The sequence below is a fragment of the Quercus suber genome, unplaced genomic scaffold (genome assembly GCF_002906115.3).
Source record: "Quercus suber isolate HL8 unplaced genomic scaffold, Cork oak 2.0 scaffold_249, whole genome shotgun sequence".
NCBI lineage: Eukaryota > Viridiplantae > Streptophyta > Magnoliopsida > Fagales > Fagaceae > Quercus > Quercus suber.
Window position 1 is genome coordinate 75,176 of NW_027069705.1, and position 14,484 is coordinate 89,659.

General features: G+C 33.6%; 1 protein-coding gene across 4 annotated transcripts; it reads left to right on the forward strand.

The window, feature by feature from the left end:
• Nucleotides 1–5,925: 5,925 nt before the first annotated feature.
• LOC111999982 (fimbrin-5) lies at nt 5,926–14,484 on the forward strand. 4 transcript variants are annotated; one of them, XM_024032087.2, is made up of 15 exons: nt 5,938–6,187; nt 6,616–6,747; nt 6,881–7,051; nt 7,277–7,515; nt 7,611–7,782; nt 7,901–7,939; nt 8,102–8,170; nt 8,286–8,402; nt 8,854–9,065; nt 10,386–10,541; nt 10,618–10,817; nt 12,155–12,321; nt 12,410–12,506; nt 12,655–12,746; nt 13,924–14,484. In XM_024032087.2, exons 2-15 carry the CDS (start codon nt 6,661–6,663, stop codon nt 14,179–14,181), a joined length of 2,076 nt encoding a protein of 691 aa, XP_023887855.1. In that variant the 5' UTR covers nt 5,938–6,187; nt 6,616–6,660; the 3' UTR covers nt 14,182–14,484. The 4 variants fall into 4 exon arrangements, with proteins under 4 accessions (XP_065636917.1, XP_023887855.1, XP_023887854.1 ...); XM_024032086.2 differs by having other exon boundaries at nt 6,621–6,747; XM_065780844.1 differs by lacking the exon at nt 6,616–6,747.

Sequence of the window (14,484 nt, forward strand, 5' to 3'; positions counted from 1 at the left end):
ATTGGCAAAGGGCAGGGTAGCCTTATTATAATAAAGTTTTCCTTTGCTTAGAATACCTTATAAGGACAAATCATTTTCCTTTTTGTACCAATTATAAGGCCAAAAATATGCCATCCAGCTTTGTTGTTATTTTAGTTCTATGTCTCTATCTTGCTTGTTCATGTGTACATAAGCTCTTTGAATTTTGGTTAGGAATGATATGGTACTTTGTTGAATGCTTGACTTTGCATAAGAGCCGTAACTTTTTTCAAACATAAAATTAGAGGGAGAACTTAGCTTTTTCTTTGTTTAGTGTTGCAGTTTTGATTATAATCTTGGAGGTAAAAGAGGTTGGGTCCTAAGCAGAAGGTCGTGACGTGCTGATTATTGTTTTTTGGAGAACGGCAAAGGTGATTCTTGCTTGATTTGCTGGACTATTATAAAGAAATCTTATTAAATAAATCTGCTAATGCAAAAACTTATATACTTTGTAATGATTTGGGTTTTTATGCTTGTGGATGTAGCCATAACTTATATACTTTGTAATGATCTGGGTTTTTCTTTTACTTCTTCAGACCTATGAAAAGCTCTTGCAAATCCTGCTCAAGACCTTTATTTTGATATCTAACATATAGAATCTAGGTTGATGAATTCAGGTTGTTTTATTATTAGAATCTAGGTTCTTATTATTGATTTTTTTGACAATATTGGATGATTTGGGTTTTCTTTGAAGATGTGAATGATGGTTTTGTTATGGAATTGTGCTTGGTTCTTTTTATCCTCTTCCCTCTTCCAGAAATCACTCTTCACTATTTCACTTTGGTACTCTCTCTTTGGCACGCCAACTAGTTTGATTGATTGGTTAGCTTCTATTCTTTGTTTTATTGCTTGATGACTTGTGGAGCTTGTTCGTAGAAGCATTTGCTCAAGCAAAATAAAGGGTTAGTCTCATTTTTTTTTTTTTTTCATTGGACCAATATGGTCACATCAAAGGCAAGTTTTTTAATAATCTGATCAGTTGAGAGTCACTTACCCAACAAAGATCAGCTCAATTTTTCAAGGACCCAGTTGATAAATGTGTTTTTTTGTATGATAATGGTTGATCAGATGGTTAGAAATCGAATCTTTCTTATTGAGTTATTGTAAATGGTCTCTACATTATTTGATCTGTGGAGGTTAAGAAGGTCTATAATAACTTTCTATTTATATATGTCTTTGTTTCTTGGTGTAACTGTGATAGGCAAAGAAATTAAAATGTGGTACTGATTGCTTTTAGCATGGTAAATGAAGTTGCTTGTAAGTTATGACTTTATTGAGATATTTTAGTTATTTGAGTGCTTATTATGATTGAGACTATGTGGCTTAAATGAGGCATACAGATATTTCGCCATTATCATTTCAAAAAAAAAAAAAAAAAAAAAAGTCCAACTAAAGACCCGACCCGAGACCCGAAAAAAAATGAGGCATACAGATATTTCGCCATTATCATTTCAAAAAAAAAAAAAAAAAAAAAAGTCCAACTAAAGACCCGACCCGAGACCCGAAAAACGGACCCGATTACAAACCCGAATTTTCAAGTTGGGTCGGGTCGGGTTTTAGGCAGCCAAACCCAATTTCTAGTAGGTCGGGTTTCGAGTCACAATAAACTCGACCCGACCCAATATCACTCCTAGTTTTAATAAATATTTATGATAGGTTTTGGGTATTAATTTCCATGGGCTTTAAATAACAATTTTTATAGTTTCTCATAACATTTATAAATAATTTTTGCCATGGATTATTTTATATATGATATTTTCATTGGGTCTTTTAAATAATAACCTCCAATGTTTCTTGTGAATAATATTTACCATGGGTTTTAATAGAGGCAATATCCATGGGTTTCAAATAAAATATGGTAACAACCACTATAATGGGATAATGTGAGATTCTCATGGGTTTTTCTATAAATAATCATAATGGGCTTATAGGATGAACAATTACCATGAGTTTTGGAAATAAATATTATGAATGTTGTGATATAAGATAAATAGTGACTATAGGTTTTTATTATATAAATACCATGAGTTTATAATATGGTATGAAATACATAAATGTCATGGGTCTAAGATAAATAATCATAACTTTTCATGGGCTTTTATAAGATGATTGTCATGGGTTTTGAGAATAGATAATTGTCATAGATTTCGATGTTATTGATATTGTTCTGTTTCAATAGGAACGACTGGAAAATTTTGTACCAGTCAACTTCTCGGTATGAAGCACCACTTTGTTCCACTTTGGACCAAATTCTAGTCTATTCCGGTCTATTTTGTTCATTTCAGCCAATTCCGGCAAAATTTTGATTAGTAAACGAATTTCAACTGATACCCTGTATAGTCTTAATTTTCTCTTTTTCCCGTCGTCAATCACAATTATTTCCCATTCCATCACTCATTTCTAACTTCTAAGCTTACCTATCTCTCTCCATTACATATTGCAAGCCAAGAGCAGAGATGAATTTAGGAAAGGACCTTGTTGTTGCTTTGGATGTTGAGATTTGAGATCCATTACAGTATTTTTCTGTGCTAAGATGATGTTGTTGCAGATAGTTGGTGATGCTTTAGAGTCGTGGATGATAATGATGAACCAAAACATTTAGCTTCAAGATTAGCTTTTCATTCTACTTTCCTAGGTGATTTTGGGTATTGTTTAGTCAACAATGTGAGATGGGTATTTTGTGCATATGGGTAATCTTAGAGTTTATCAATATGTGGTGGAGAGCTAGTGAGTGACTATTCCTACCACCTTTTTTTTTTTTTTTTTTTTGAGAGAGAGAGAGTTTCAATTTATTATGTCCGCTTCTAATGATAAGAGAGCTAGTGAGTGACTATTCCTACCACCTTTTTTTTTTTTTTTTTTTTGAGAGAGAGAGAGTTTCAATTTATTATGTCCGCTTCTAATGATAGCTCTTTATTATTAGACCAAGACACCAATCGGTTTTTGGTGTAGGTGGGGGGATTGAACCCCAGATCTCTTATTCCATCATCAAAGATTTTACCAGTTGAGCTAACTGAAACCTACTGCCTATTTGTCAGCTTGTGGTGGAACCAGTAATTAAAGGGTGACACACAAGTAATACTACTTACCAGAAGTTTTCCAAAAAAACCAAATAATAATAAATACTAGAAGAATAACTGTTTGGATTTTATTGCTTACTTTAAATTGAAATGTTATAAAATAGAAGTGCTAGTTCAACAACATTTTCACAACAAATCATATGTGGTAAGTTGTTATTAGTTCTAATTTGAATCCACAACTTGAATTGCCTACCTATACAACCAATAATAACCTATCACATAAGATTTGTTGTGAAAGTATTGTAAAAATGTTGTGGACATAGCATTTCTCATGTTATAAAACTATATGAGATCAATAAACCGAAATGGGTCAAAACGGTACGTCGAAATAAACCAATACTGAAATATTCAGTTCCATTGGACAAACCGAAATAGGGTCTGAAACGGTATTCATAACTTTGATAAATTTCATGGGATTGTAATATTATAGTAATAGGTTTAAGAACTTAAAGCATTATTCATCATTGACTTTAAGTGAAATACTTATGATATAGTATTTTGCTAAGTATCGATAACCTTGGGCTTTTTACTAAATTGTGCCAAGTAGCTAGCTTGAGCTTTTAATAGTACCAACATAAATTGGGTTTTTGATATTGCCAATGAAAATTGAGCTTTTGATATATTGCCAATGTTAATTGGGCTTTTGATATTGCTAATGTGAATTAGGCTTTTGATAAATAATTTGTCATGGGCTTGAACTATAGGCTTTGATTATGGGATTTGAATTCCATTGATAAAATTGTCATGGGTTTAAATCATAAGCTTTGATTATGGATTTGAATTCCATTGATAAAATTACTTTGTCATGGACTTAAATCATGAGCTTTTGAAATATTACTAAGCATAAGCAGTCTTAGGTTTTAAAAAGAATGAGTAGTGTGTATTGGGCTTGTAGGGCCGGTTTTGAATTTAGCTAAATAATGATAATGGAATTGGATAAGATATGAGTTTTTGGGTTTTTTGTGATAGTTTATATCATGGCCTAATTTAGATAATGAGATTAGAAATATCAGAAATATTCATGGAGACCCTAAATCATTTATGGGTGATATTTTGGTATTTTTTGGCTAATAAATAAATTTGATTACATAGGATTGGGGCTAGTGGCGGCTCTACGTGCAAGCCAGGGTGGTCACAGGACCACCCTGACTTGCAAAAAAATGTGTATATATATATATATATGCCAAAAAAATATTATATGCTAAACTAACCTATTGTGACTATCTTAATAAAAATTTTGAACACCCTGACTTATGAATTACAAAAATTTATGTTCAACAAAAATAAGTATAGTGTTACTACATTCACAACATTTTCACAACAAATCTAATGTGGTAAGCTGTTAATGATTTTGATTTGGGCCAAATACTAATATTATTTTTTTACCCACCAATAATAGTTTTTTGCATAAGATCTATTGTAAAAATATTGTAAACGTAGTATTGCTCCAAAATTAATTATGCCCCCAAACATTATTCTTAAACCTTTTTGTTAAAGCTTAAATAACAATAATAAATATTAACCCAAATAACAACAAACATAAATCAAACAAAAACAATACAAGACCAAACAACAAGAAGTAAAAAATTATTCAACAAAACCTATTATAAAAATAATTAAAAAAAAGGATAAAATTTGTAGCTCGTTCAACCTATTTAATAAAAATAATTTCTAATTTTATTTTTACTTAAAAAATGGTACCAAGAAAAATAATGTGGTAATTTAAATTTTTTAGTGACCACCCTAAATAAAATTCTTAGAACCGCTACTAATTGGAGTACATGGCATGAGTGAAAAAAGTACCTCAACAAGCAGTTTTTTTGTTTTTTTCACTGTAAATATTCTTTTTATTCCAAGGCACTAACTAGGTGATCTTAAAAATTTTAAAGTTTATTTAATAGGATAAAAAAAGAGAACCTAAATCAAATTTTATAAATCAAACACATATTTTTGCCATTTTCTTATGACTAGTTTAAAAAATTGCCTGCGATCCCATGGAGGATTTACTCCACAATAAACGTTTTGAAAACTCAAGCCATGGTTCATACTTCATGCTTCATACACAAATTAAGACAAAAAAATCATGAAAATTTGAAAAGACTAAAGAAAAAGTTTTTTTTTTTTTTGAGAATCTGACTAAAGAAAAAGTTGATTTTGCATTAATTAAAATTTTTTGATTAATTTGGCCCCCACCTAGAAAAAGTTTGTTTCTTCGCCCGTCCTTTTCTATCAAACTCGTGAAGGATTCACACCGTCACACCGTGGGAAACGTTGAAATATGATTTTTTTTTTTTTTTATTTGGAAATATGAAAACTTACCTTAAGCAATAAGTAAAAGAAACAAAAATAATGTATTTATTCTCAAACAAGAAATTTTTTTTTTCTACAGGAAAAAAAAAAAAAAAAATCAATGGAGGATTCAGCCATCATAATTCTCATGTGAATGAGACAAACACTCTCCGACAAAGATACCTGAATGAAGGGTCGGGGAGTTTAATATAGACAAGGCAATGTATTCAATTCTGCAAAGAGACAAAAGAAAGGTTTATCTGGCAGTAAACGAAAGACACAAACTTTGAAAAAATTATATGGCCCTCACACTTAGCAATTTGCGGAATTAAAGGTGGACAGAAGAAATAGCCTAGTATGAATACATTTTTTTTTTTAATACAAAATAAAAATTTTATTATAAACTAATCTAAATGTATTTATATAAAGTTTTTTCTTGAATACTTTAACCCGATTATTTTCTCACATTTGATACGCACTTCTACTTATGAATTACCCATCACCCATCGGTGCATGAATACAATATTATTTCTTCAAGTTCACCAAAAAAAAAATATATTATTTCTTCAAACTTTGGCCCCCTCTCTCTCTGTTTGCTTCTCCTGGGTCCTCGGCGGTCCTACAGGCCACACGCTTCTCTCTCATACCCCATAACCCCCTGTTCCATTCCTTCCATATATACCAAAATCAAAAACAAAAACGAACAAAAACAAAAACTCATTCTCTCTCTCTCTCTGGATAAAAGAATGAGAAAATCAGAAAGATTTCATTTTTAGGACTACTTTCTCTGACTCTATAAGGTACTTCCTCATTTCTCACTCTAAATGCCCATTTTGCTTCGTGGGTTCTTATCATATTTATTCAATTTTGATTCTTTTTCTTTGTGTCTATTGGTTCTGAGGTTCAAAACTTCATTTTTCTACATGGGTATTGATTAATTTCTTACTTTGGTTTAATTTTGGTTCATTTCATTGAAATGATTGCTTCTCTTATGCCCCTTGTTGGATTTCATTATTGGATCAGTCTAAAACCGCTTAATTAGATATTCATGCACGTTAAGTTAGACTTAGATGTATACTATGGTTTTTTAATTGGGTTTTTATTTATTTTTACACGTATGGATCTGAGTTTGTGTTTTGTTGTTCTTGGATTATTGAATTTTATGCCACCTTTTTGTACTTCTGATATGGTATATATGTATTATGTGACTATGTAAATCTTGTTGAAGTTTAGCGTTCTTGGTGTTGGGGAATTTGCGCAAACAAAGGTCAAAATGTCTAGTTTTGTGGGTGTTCTTGTTTCTGATCCATGGCTTCAGAGCCAATTCACCCAAGTTGAGCTTCGCACCCTGAAATCCAAAGTAAGCATTTATTTGTTCTCCAAATATGTGCACTTTGGATGATATTGAATTATATACATTTGTTTTGTTTTGTAATAGCTTATGATTAATTGTCAATTTTGGGATGATATTAACTGGGTTGCATTGGTTTTAGTATGTTTCTGTAAGGACTCAATCTGGCCGTGTCACGGTGGGAGGTTTACCAAGCATTTTTGTGAAGTTGAAGGCTTTCACTGAAATGTTTAAAGAGGATGAGATTAAGTCTATCTTGGAGGAGTCTTATAAGGATATGGATGAAGAAATTGATTTTGAATCCTTCCTTCGGGTGAGTTTTTGAAGTACAAGGTTTTCATGCTTTTTGCTCATTTATTCACACACTTATAATGGCATTGATCATTGGAGAATGAATTATGCTCTATTTTTTAATAGTTTTCATGCATCCCTCTCTCTCTCTCTCTCTCTCTCTCTCTCTCTACCACACACACACACACACAGAGTTCATATGAAATGGATTGAACTGAGCAAGTTGTGGAAATTTATTAATTGGCAGGCACATATAAATTTGCAATCCCGAGCAACAGCAAAATCACCCAGTTCAAAGAATTCCTCTTCATTTCTCAAGGCCACCACAACAACTGTCCACCACTCAATTAATGAATCTGAGAAGGCTTCCTATGTTGCCCACATTAACAGTTACTTGGCAGAAGATCCATTTTTGAAGAAGTATCTTCCTCTTGATCCATCTACAAATGCTTTATTTGATCTTGCAAAGGATGGGGTTCTTCTCTGGTAAATGTGCTGGATCCACTTAGTTATTTTTTAAGATATTCTTATGCTTGTTGATGGATTTTGTGTTTGTTGACGCTTTTAATTGCTTCATGTAGTAAGCTTATTAATGTAGCTGTTCCTGGGACCATAGATGAGCGAGCTATCAACACTAAGAAGGTCCTTAATCCATGGGAGAGGAATGAAAATCATACCCTCTGCCTCAATTCTGCAAAGGCTATTGGCTGCACAGTGGTTAATATTGGCACACAGGACTTGATTGAAGGAAGAGTAAGTTCAGATACTACCAGCTACCAATTGGAATTTTCTTGTCTTATTTTTCTTTGTGTTTTAAATTTTCTCAAGTTTTTTATTTTCTCTTTTTGTCCCCTTTATGTTGGTTTTGTAGCCACATCTGTTACTTGGCTTGATTTCTCAAATAATCAAGGTATGCAACTCGAACTTGTTCCTTTATGCATTGCATATTATCTCTTAGGACTTAGACATCATGATAAAGGTGGTGATCTAATTTCAACCTAAGAGGCTTGAGTTAGGTTATCAGTGTTTACACCATTGATTCTGTTGTGTTTTCATATGATGGCAACTTTAGATTCAACTACTAGCTGATCTCAATCTGAAGAAAACTCCTCAACTTGTGGAATTGGTGGATGACAGCAAGGTCATTTTTTTCTTTTTGTTCTACGTTATCTATGTTTTGAAAATATGCAAGGATAATACTTTTTGCACTGGTTACATATTTATTATGCTAATGTAATCCTATAAAAAATCAGCAGGATGTGGAGGAGCTTCTGGGCTTACCACCTGAAAAGGTTTTACTTAAATGGATGAATTTCCATCTGAAGAAAGCTGGCTATGAAAAACAAGTTACAAACTTCTCTTCTGATGTGAAGGTAAGATAATGCTCACTTGTTGATGAATCACTGAACACTTTATGCTTGTATCTAATAGCAGAGAATTTATTTTTAAGTTGGCATGGCTTAGGGATAAGAATAATTATTCTGGTTTGACTATCTCATGTATATAGAGTTTCCAGCTGAGATTTTACAGGTTCTGGACAATGGTGAATAAATTGTGAAAATATGGTTATATCATACTGACTCACAAAAGAAAATAAGATTTGTCATCGCATTCCTAATGTCCTGTCATTGTTCTAGGAAATAGTAAGATGTTAGCATTAAGGAAAAGATTTGTATTTGTAATAATGCATCATATATTTGAGCCACCACATGGCTAGAATTAGACTCATACTTAATGATTATAGAAAATAGTAGATTGAGACATTTATATCTCATGTTTTGGATGTGCTGTGTACGATGTTATCTTAACCTCGTTCATTTGTAGGATGGAGAGGCATATGCATTCCTTCTCAATACTCTTGCACCTGAACACTCAGGTCCCGCTGCTTTGGATACAAAAGATCCTACAGAAAGAGCAAACATGGTTCTTGCGCATGCAGAGAAATTGGATTGCAAAAGATACCTCACTCCTAAGGACATCGTTGAGGGTTCACCAAATCTTAATCTTGCATTTGTTGCACAAATATTCCAGCATAGGTGAGGAATGACATCTTAAGTTTATTCCTTTTTAGGTTTGCATATATGCTTGTCATCTCCCCCCTCCCTCTCTCCCCGCCTCTCCTCTTTCGTAGTCTGAAACCATGACTTCTTTTTTTTTAGGTTTGCATATATGCTTGTCATCTCCCCCCTCCCTCTCTCCCCGCCTCTCCTCTTTCGTAATCTGAAACCATGACTTCTTTTTTTGGGTTATTTTTTGGTTATTGAACTTTTGACCTCTTATGAACTGATTCTAAGTTTTTTGGTAAGTATAGACTGATTCTAAGTTTCTCCCACTTATTCTGTCTTCTGATTTATATGATATGATCAATTCATTATTTTAACCTGCTAGTTATTGTAGTAGACCTGTCTCTTTTCTACATTTTGCTGATTGATTTTTATCTTATGCTTTTCTATAAAGATTTGTTGCAGGTTCAAAATGTGTCCTAGTTTTGCATAAGTTGTGGGAGACACACGAGGTTTCTAAGATCCCTTATGTGCCCTTTGGAAATATGATGCCATTATTTATTGGTTTAATATGTTCATTCTAAGTCAATCTTATGACCTTTCAGAATAAATATGATGATGCTGATATTAAAAACAACAATAACAAATTACTAGGAATTTATTAATTTTGTTATTAGGCTTAGTTGGTTTTTATGTAGAGCTTCTGTTAGATTTGGTCTAGAAATATGCACCTAGTTTTGTGCATGTGTATTTGCTATTTACAACAATCAGCCATGTAGGCTTGGACCAAAAGATGAAAAGAAGAGACAAACTGATTGTGAATTCTCTCTCTGTTGTAGAAGAATTAGCATGGTGGCTGTTCTGAATTTCACAAGTTTGTGCATCATAGTAAATTTAACCTATACAGCCACTTCATCCCCTTCATTCACTGGTGCTTGTATTTTTAATCCCTTAAATGGCACGGTAATTTTATTGAGAGACCTGTTGATCTTTTGAAGTCTTTGATAGTTGGGAGTCTTGGGACTTTGTTTGAGTGATCTTGTATTTGGGGTTTACACAATGTATTTCCATTTTTTATTTTCTACACTCTGCAAATTGTTCTCTTTGATTTGTTTGTAATTGTTTCGAGTACAATCTATTCACCATTGTGAACATGATGTTTTTCTTTTTCTTTTTCTTTTTTTCTCAATAAAGTTTTTATTACCTATAAAAAAGGGTTCTTTTTGTGCAGCTCAATTGTCTTCATGGTAATTTCTGATGGTACAACAATATAAAATTGTAATTATTTTTTGTGCATGTCCTAGCTCTGTGGTTCTTTTAATTTATGTTGATGGCATATAATTTTCTCTGCAGGAATGGCTTGACAGTTGACACCAAAAAGATGTCCTTTGCTGAGATGATGACAGATGATGCACAAACTTCTCGTGAGGAGAGATGCTTCCGATTGTGGATTAACAGTCTTGGAATTGCTACATATATTAATAATGTTTTCGAGGATATCAGAAATGGGTAAGGTTTTTGTTTTCCCCCAGTAGTGTCAAGCCCATATGAATCTTGATGGAAGATGAATTCATTTTGCTTGCAGATGGGTTCTTTTAGAAGTTCTTGACAAAGTTTCACCAGAATCAGTTAACTGGAAGCAGGCATCAAAGCCTCCTATAAAGATGCCATTTAGAAAAGTTGAGAATTGCAACCAAGTTGTAAAGATTGGGAAGCAATTAAACTTCTCCCTTGTGAATGTAGCTGGAAATGATATTGTGCAAGGAAATAAAAAGCTCATACTAGGCAAGTTTCAAAACCCCTTAACTTCTGTTATCTTGCTTATTACTACTGCTCTATTCAATCTATCCATATGACTCATGCCTATGCTTGATGGAGTCATGGAAGATTAATATGCTATTACTTTGCAAATTCGCTTATTCAAGAATTATTTTATTGAGTCCAATTGAAGTGAAAGACGTGCCCTTATAATGGTCTAAGTATGAGTCTTTTAGGGTTAAAAAAGTTTTTAATTTGGGTTTTTATGTTATTAGTTATGGTCAGTTTTATATTGAGGGGCAAATCTGTAATCTCTGCAATTCTTGTGAATTAAGGGTATTTTGGTAATTTAGTTGAGTCTAGAATCTTATAGGGTTTTAAGTATCTTAGGTTTATTTACTTTGGGTCCAAGTTAGTATTTATTAGGTTTTATTAGTAGTCCTAATACAAGTAAGAGTCTTTATATATATTGTGCTCAATGTATTCAAAGAGAATAGAATGAGTTGATTAATAAAATTGAGTGTTTTGAGCCATAGGCACGTTGGCCTTTGTTGTTTCTCCTTCTCTCTTCTCTTTATTTTCTCTTCTTTCTTTCTAAGGTTACTGTTTACGGGAATTGAGCAATATAACCTCTGTATTTTGCCAATGAGCTTAATTTCAAATGGAACCTCTTTCCTTTGTAACAGCAGGGGGCGAGTCCGATCATGAATTCAAGATCCTCCAAATGCATGTGTAGACTTCCCAATTAAAAAGAGAAATAAATAAAGTCTGTTTTTTCCCATTAAGTTATTCTTTTGGCCAACTTAAGAAAATCTTTAGACAGGTCCTTTTGTTTACATATTCTTTAATATGAACAATGGAAACTGAACTGTAAGAAAGGGTCAACATGTAATATATGGACATATGACACAATTGTGTGTAATCCTTACTAATTATATTTCTTAGTTGCCAGGCTTATAGGTAATGAAAATCTTTTCCTAATTTAGATTAAATGAACCCAAATCTTTGAAATGGAACACTTGTACATATTGATCAGGCAGTGCAAAGGTTGGAAAAATACAGTAAATCTTGCCTGTGTGATGGTTGCCTTTATTATAGAAGAACATTAAGATGCATAAATTGGGCCAGAGAAGAGGCCATATATCAAGGCTATTAGGTGCTCACACCACAGGATCAGGCCTTTTGTTTGATTGGGTTCATTGGTAATTGGGAACTCTCTAACTGTCTAACCTTTCAATTAATCTTTACAGTACTTTGGTTCTTTTCCACTTTCAATGACACTTTCTACTCAAGAAAGTTTAATTGGTAGAGCATGCTATACTATTAGAAACCACTGAACACTTTGCCTCCTGTCCCACCTGCAGCATTTTTATGGCAACTCATGAGGTTCACCATGCTCCAACTCTTAAAAAACTTGAGATCACACTCTCAAGGTAAAAAGGGTAAAGAGATAACAGACACTGATATTCTAAACTGGGCAAACAACAAAGTGAAGAAGGCAGGTAGAACCTCCCAAATGGAAAGCTTCAGGGTAATCAAGTAATCAATGACCTTGTTTTACAATCTGATTCTAACCTATGATTGATGATATTTGTGTCTAAATTAACTTTCCTTTTTAGGATAAAAACCTTTCAAATGGAATTTTCTTCCTGGAGCTTCTTAGTGCTGTAGAGCCAAGGGTGGTTAATTGGAGCGTTGTTACAAAGGGAGAAACGGGTATGTCAGTTTTTTTAGGGTTCAAGTGCACAACACAATGTGGAATTTGCCAAGCTTGCACCTTTTTGGCTTACTACATAAAACGAGAAGAATAGATATGCATGAAACAATGGGAAAGTTTCTCACTTAACTGTTTCTAATATTGCAGAGGAAGATAAGAAGTTGAATGCAACATATATAATCAGTGTTGCACGAAAGCTGGGTTGCTCCATCTTCTTGTTACCTGAGGAAATTATAGAGGTAAGATTCTTCTAATAATGTTGGATGTGTATATTTCTCCTTACATTTTGCTATCTTTCCTCTCAAAAAAAAAAAAAAAAAAAAAAAAACCTTCTCACATTCAACACCATGATGTAATGAAAACCTTACATTTTGCTATCTTTCCTCTCAAAAAAAAAAAAAAAAAAAAAAAAACCTTCTCACATTCAACACCATGATGTAATGAAACATTTGGAGCTTCTATTCAGTAGTCCATTTTGTGGAGATTATGATTCTGAGCCTGTATACTCACTCATCTTATAGAGAGATAGAGAGAGCATATTCCAATTGTATTATTTTGTAGTCTTTCTTTTTGTAGTGGATTTTAGACTGAAGTGCTAATCAACCTAGTTGCTCTGCACCTCTTTAGATCTTTCAGTCCAAAAGTTTGTGTGCATTTGGGAGAGTTTGTTTTTACTGGCTTATTGGGCTTAAAAAATAATCTGGCAAAGCAAAGCTTTAAAAAGTTGTACATTAGCTATAAAAAGTTAAATAAGCTGGAAATAGGCTCTGGGAAACAAACCTGCAGCCATTGCACAATGTTACGTTTCTTAATTGATGGTTTGTATGAAGGTCTCTGGTGTACTCCCTGTATACAGTGTTTTTCCCTTTTCAATAAAGAACGTTATTCATAAAATAAAATAAAATAATCAACAGTTTGTATGAAGTTTTGTAATTACCCCTTTTTAATGAAGGGTGAAGAAGCCAACGGGGGGCTTGGCTCAGTTGGCAAGGTTCGGACGCTTTGTGCACCACACCTAGGTTCGAATCCCGCTACCAGTAAGAGTCCGTTGGTGGACATCCTTGGTGGGTAACCCCCACACAGGTGTGTAAAGGGAAGGCCGGCACCTAAGAAGGACCCGCTGACTTGGTTGCCACCTAGCGCCCTGCCCAGGGGTGTAATATAACTATAAAGACCTCCATTTTTCCATTCTCAAAAAAAAAAAAATGAAGGGTGAAGAAGTCCACGAGCAGATGTTATTGAGTTGACTCACATATTAGGAAAAAGAAAAGAAAAGATGATTAAGTTGACTTCTTTCTGGCTAACAAGTGAACTGGGTTCAGCTATGCTGCAACTGCAATTGACATTTACAAATGTATAAAATACATGACTCTTAACTAATTTTTTATTCTTATGCCATGTTTTCCATAACAACAGGTAAACCAGAAGATGATCCTTATTTTGACAGCAAGCATCATGTACTGGAGCTTGCAGCAACCAGCAGAGGAGTCAGAGTCGTGCCCTGCTGAAGACAGTAACATTCCTGATGCATCCCCTGCAGCTTCGGTGGATGGCGAAAGCGAAACACCCTTGGATGGTGAGGTCTGTAATTTGGCCATAAACGATGCTGCTTCAGATACTGCCCCAGAGGTCGAAAATGAGGAATCCCCTGATAAGGTTGAAGGAAAGGACTAGGATAGTCCTGATAGAGAGTGGACAATGTTTTTCCCTTTCTTTTCTTTGTTCATTACTTTTACAAGAGAATAGGAAAGAGTAAAATTTGGCTGCAGTTAGGATATGATTTGTTGCTCCATATTTAAAGAGAGCGTGTGCTTCTAAACCACAGGGGGAAAAAAATTAAAAGGGTCCTGTAAAATTTCTAACTTTTAACTAAAGGTTTCTTTTGTTAGGCATATTCTTTTTATTGAAATTACATTAATACTGGTGAATAATGTAAGTGGGTCATAATCATAATGCATTATTTGTTCATTCTTCTAA

Bases quoted from the DNA above. Each gene is read 5' to 3' on its own strand.
- LOC111999982 (XM_024032087.2), top strand. From the start codon at position 6,661: ATGTCTAGTTTTGTGGGTGTTCTTGTTTCTGATCCATGGCTTCAGAGC. The intron at 8,403-8,853 runs GTAAGATAATGC...GTTCATTTGTAG, and splicing joins ACTTCTCTTCTGATGTGAAG to GATGGAGAGGCATATGCATT. The intron at 10,542-10,617 runs GTAAGGTTTTTG...TTTTGCTTGCAG, and splicing joins TTCGAGGATATCAGAAATGG to ATGGGTTCTTTTAGAAGTTC.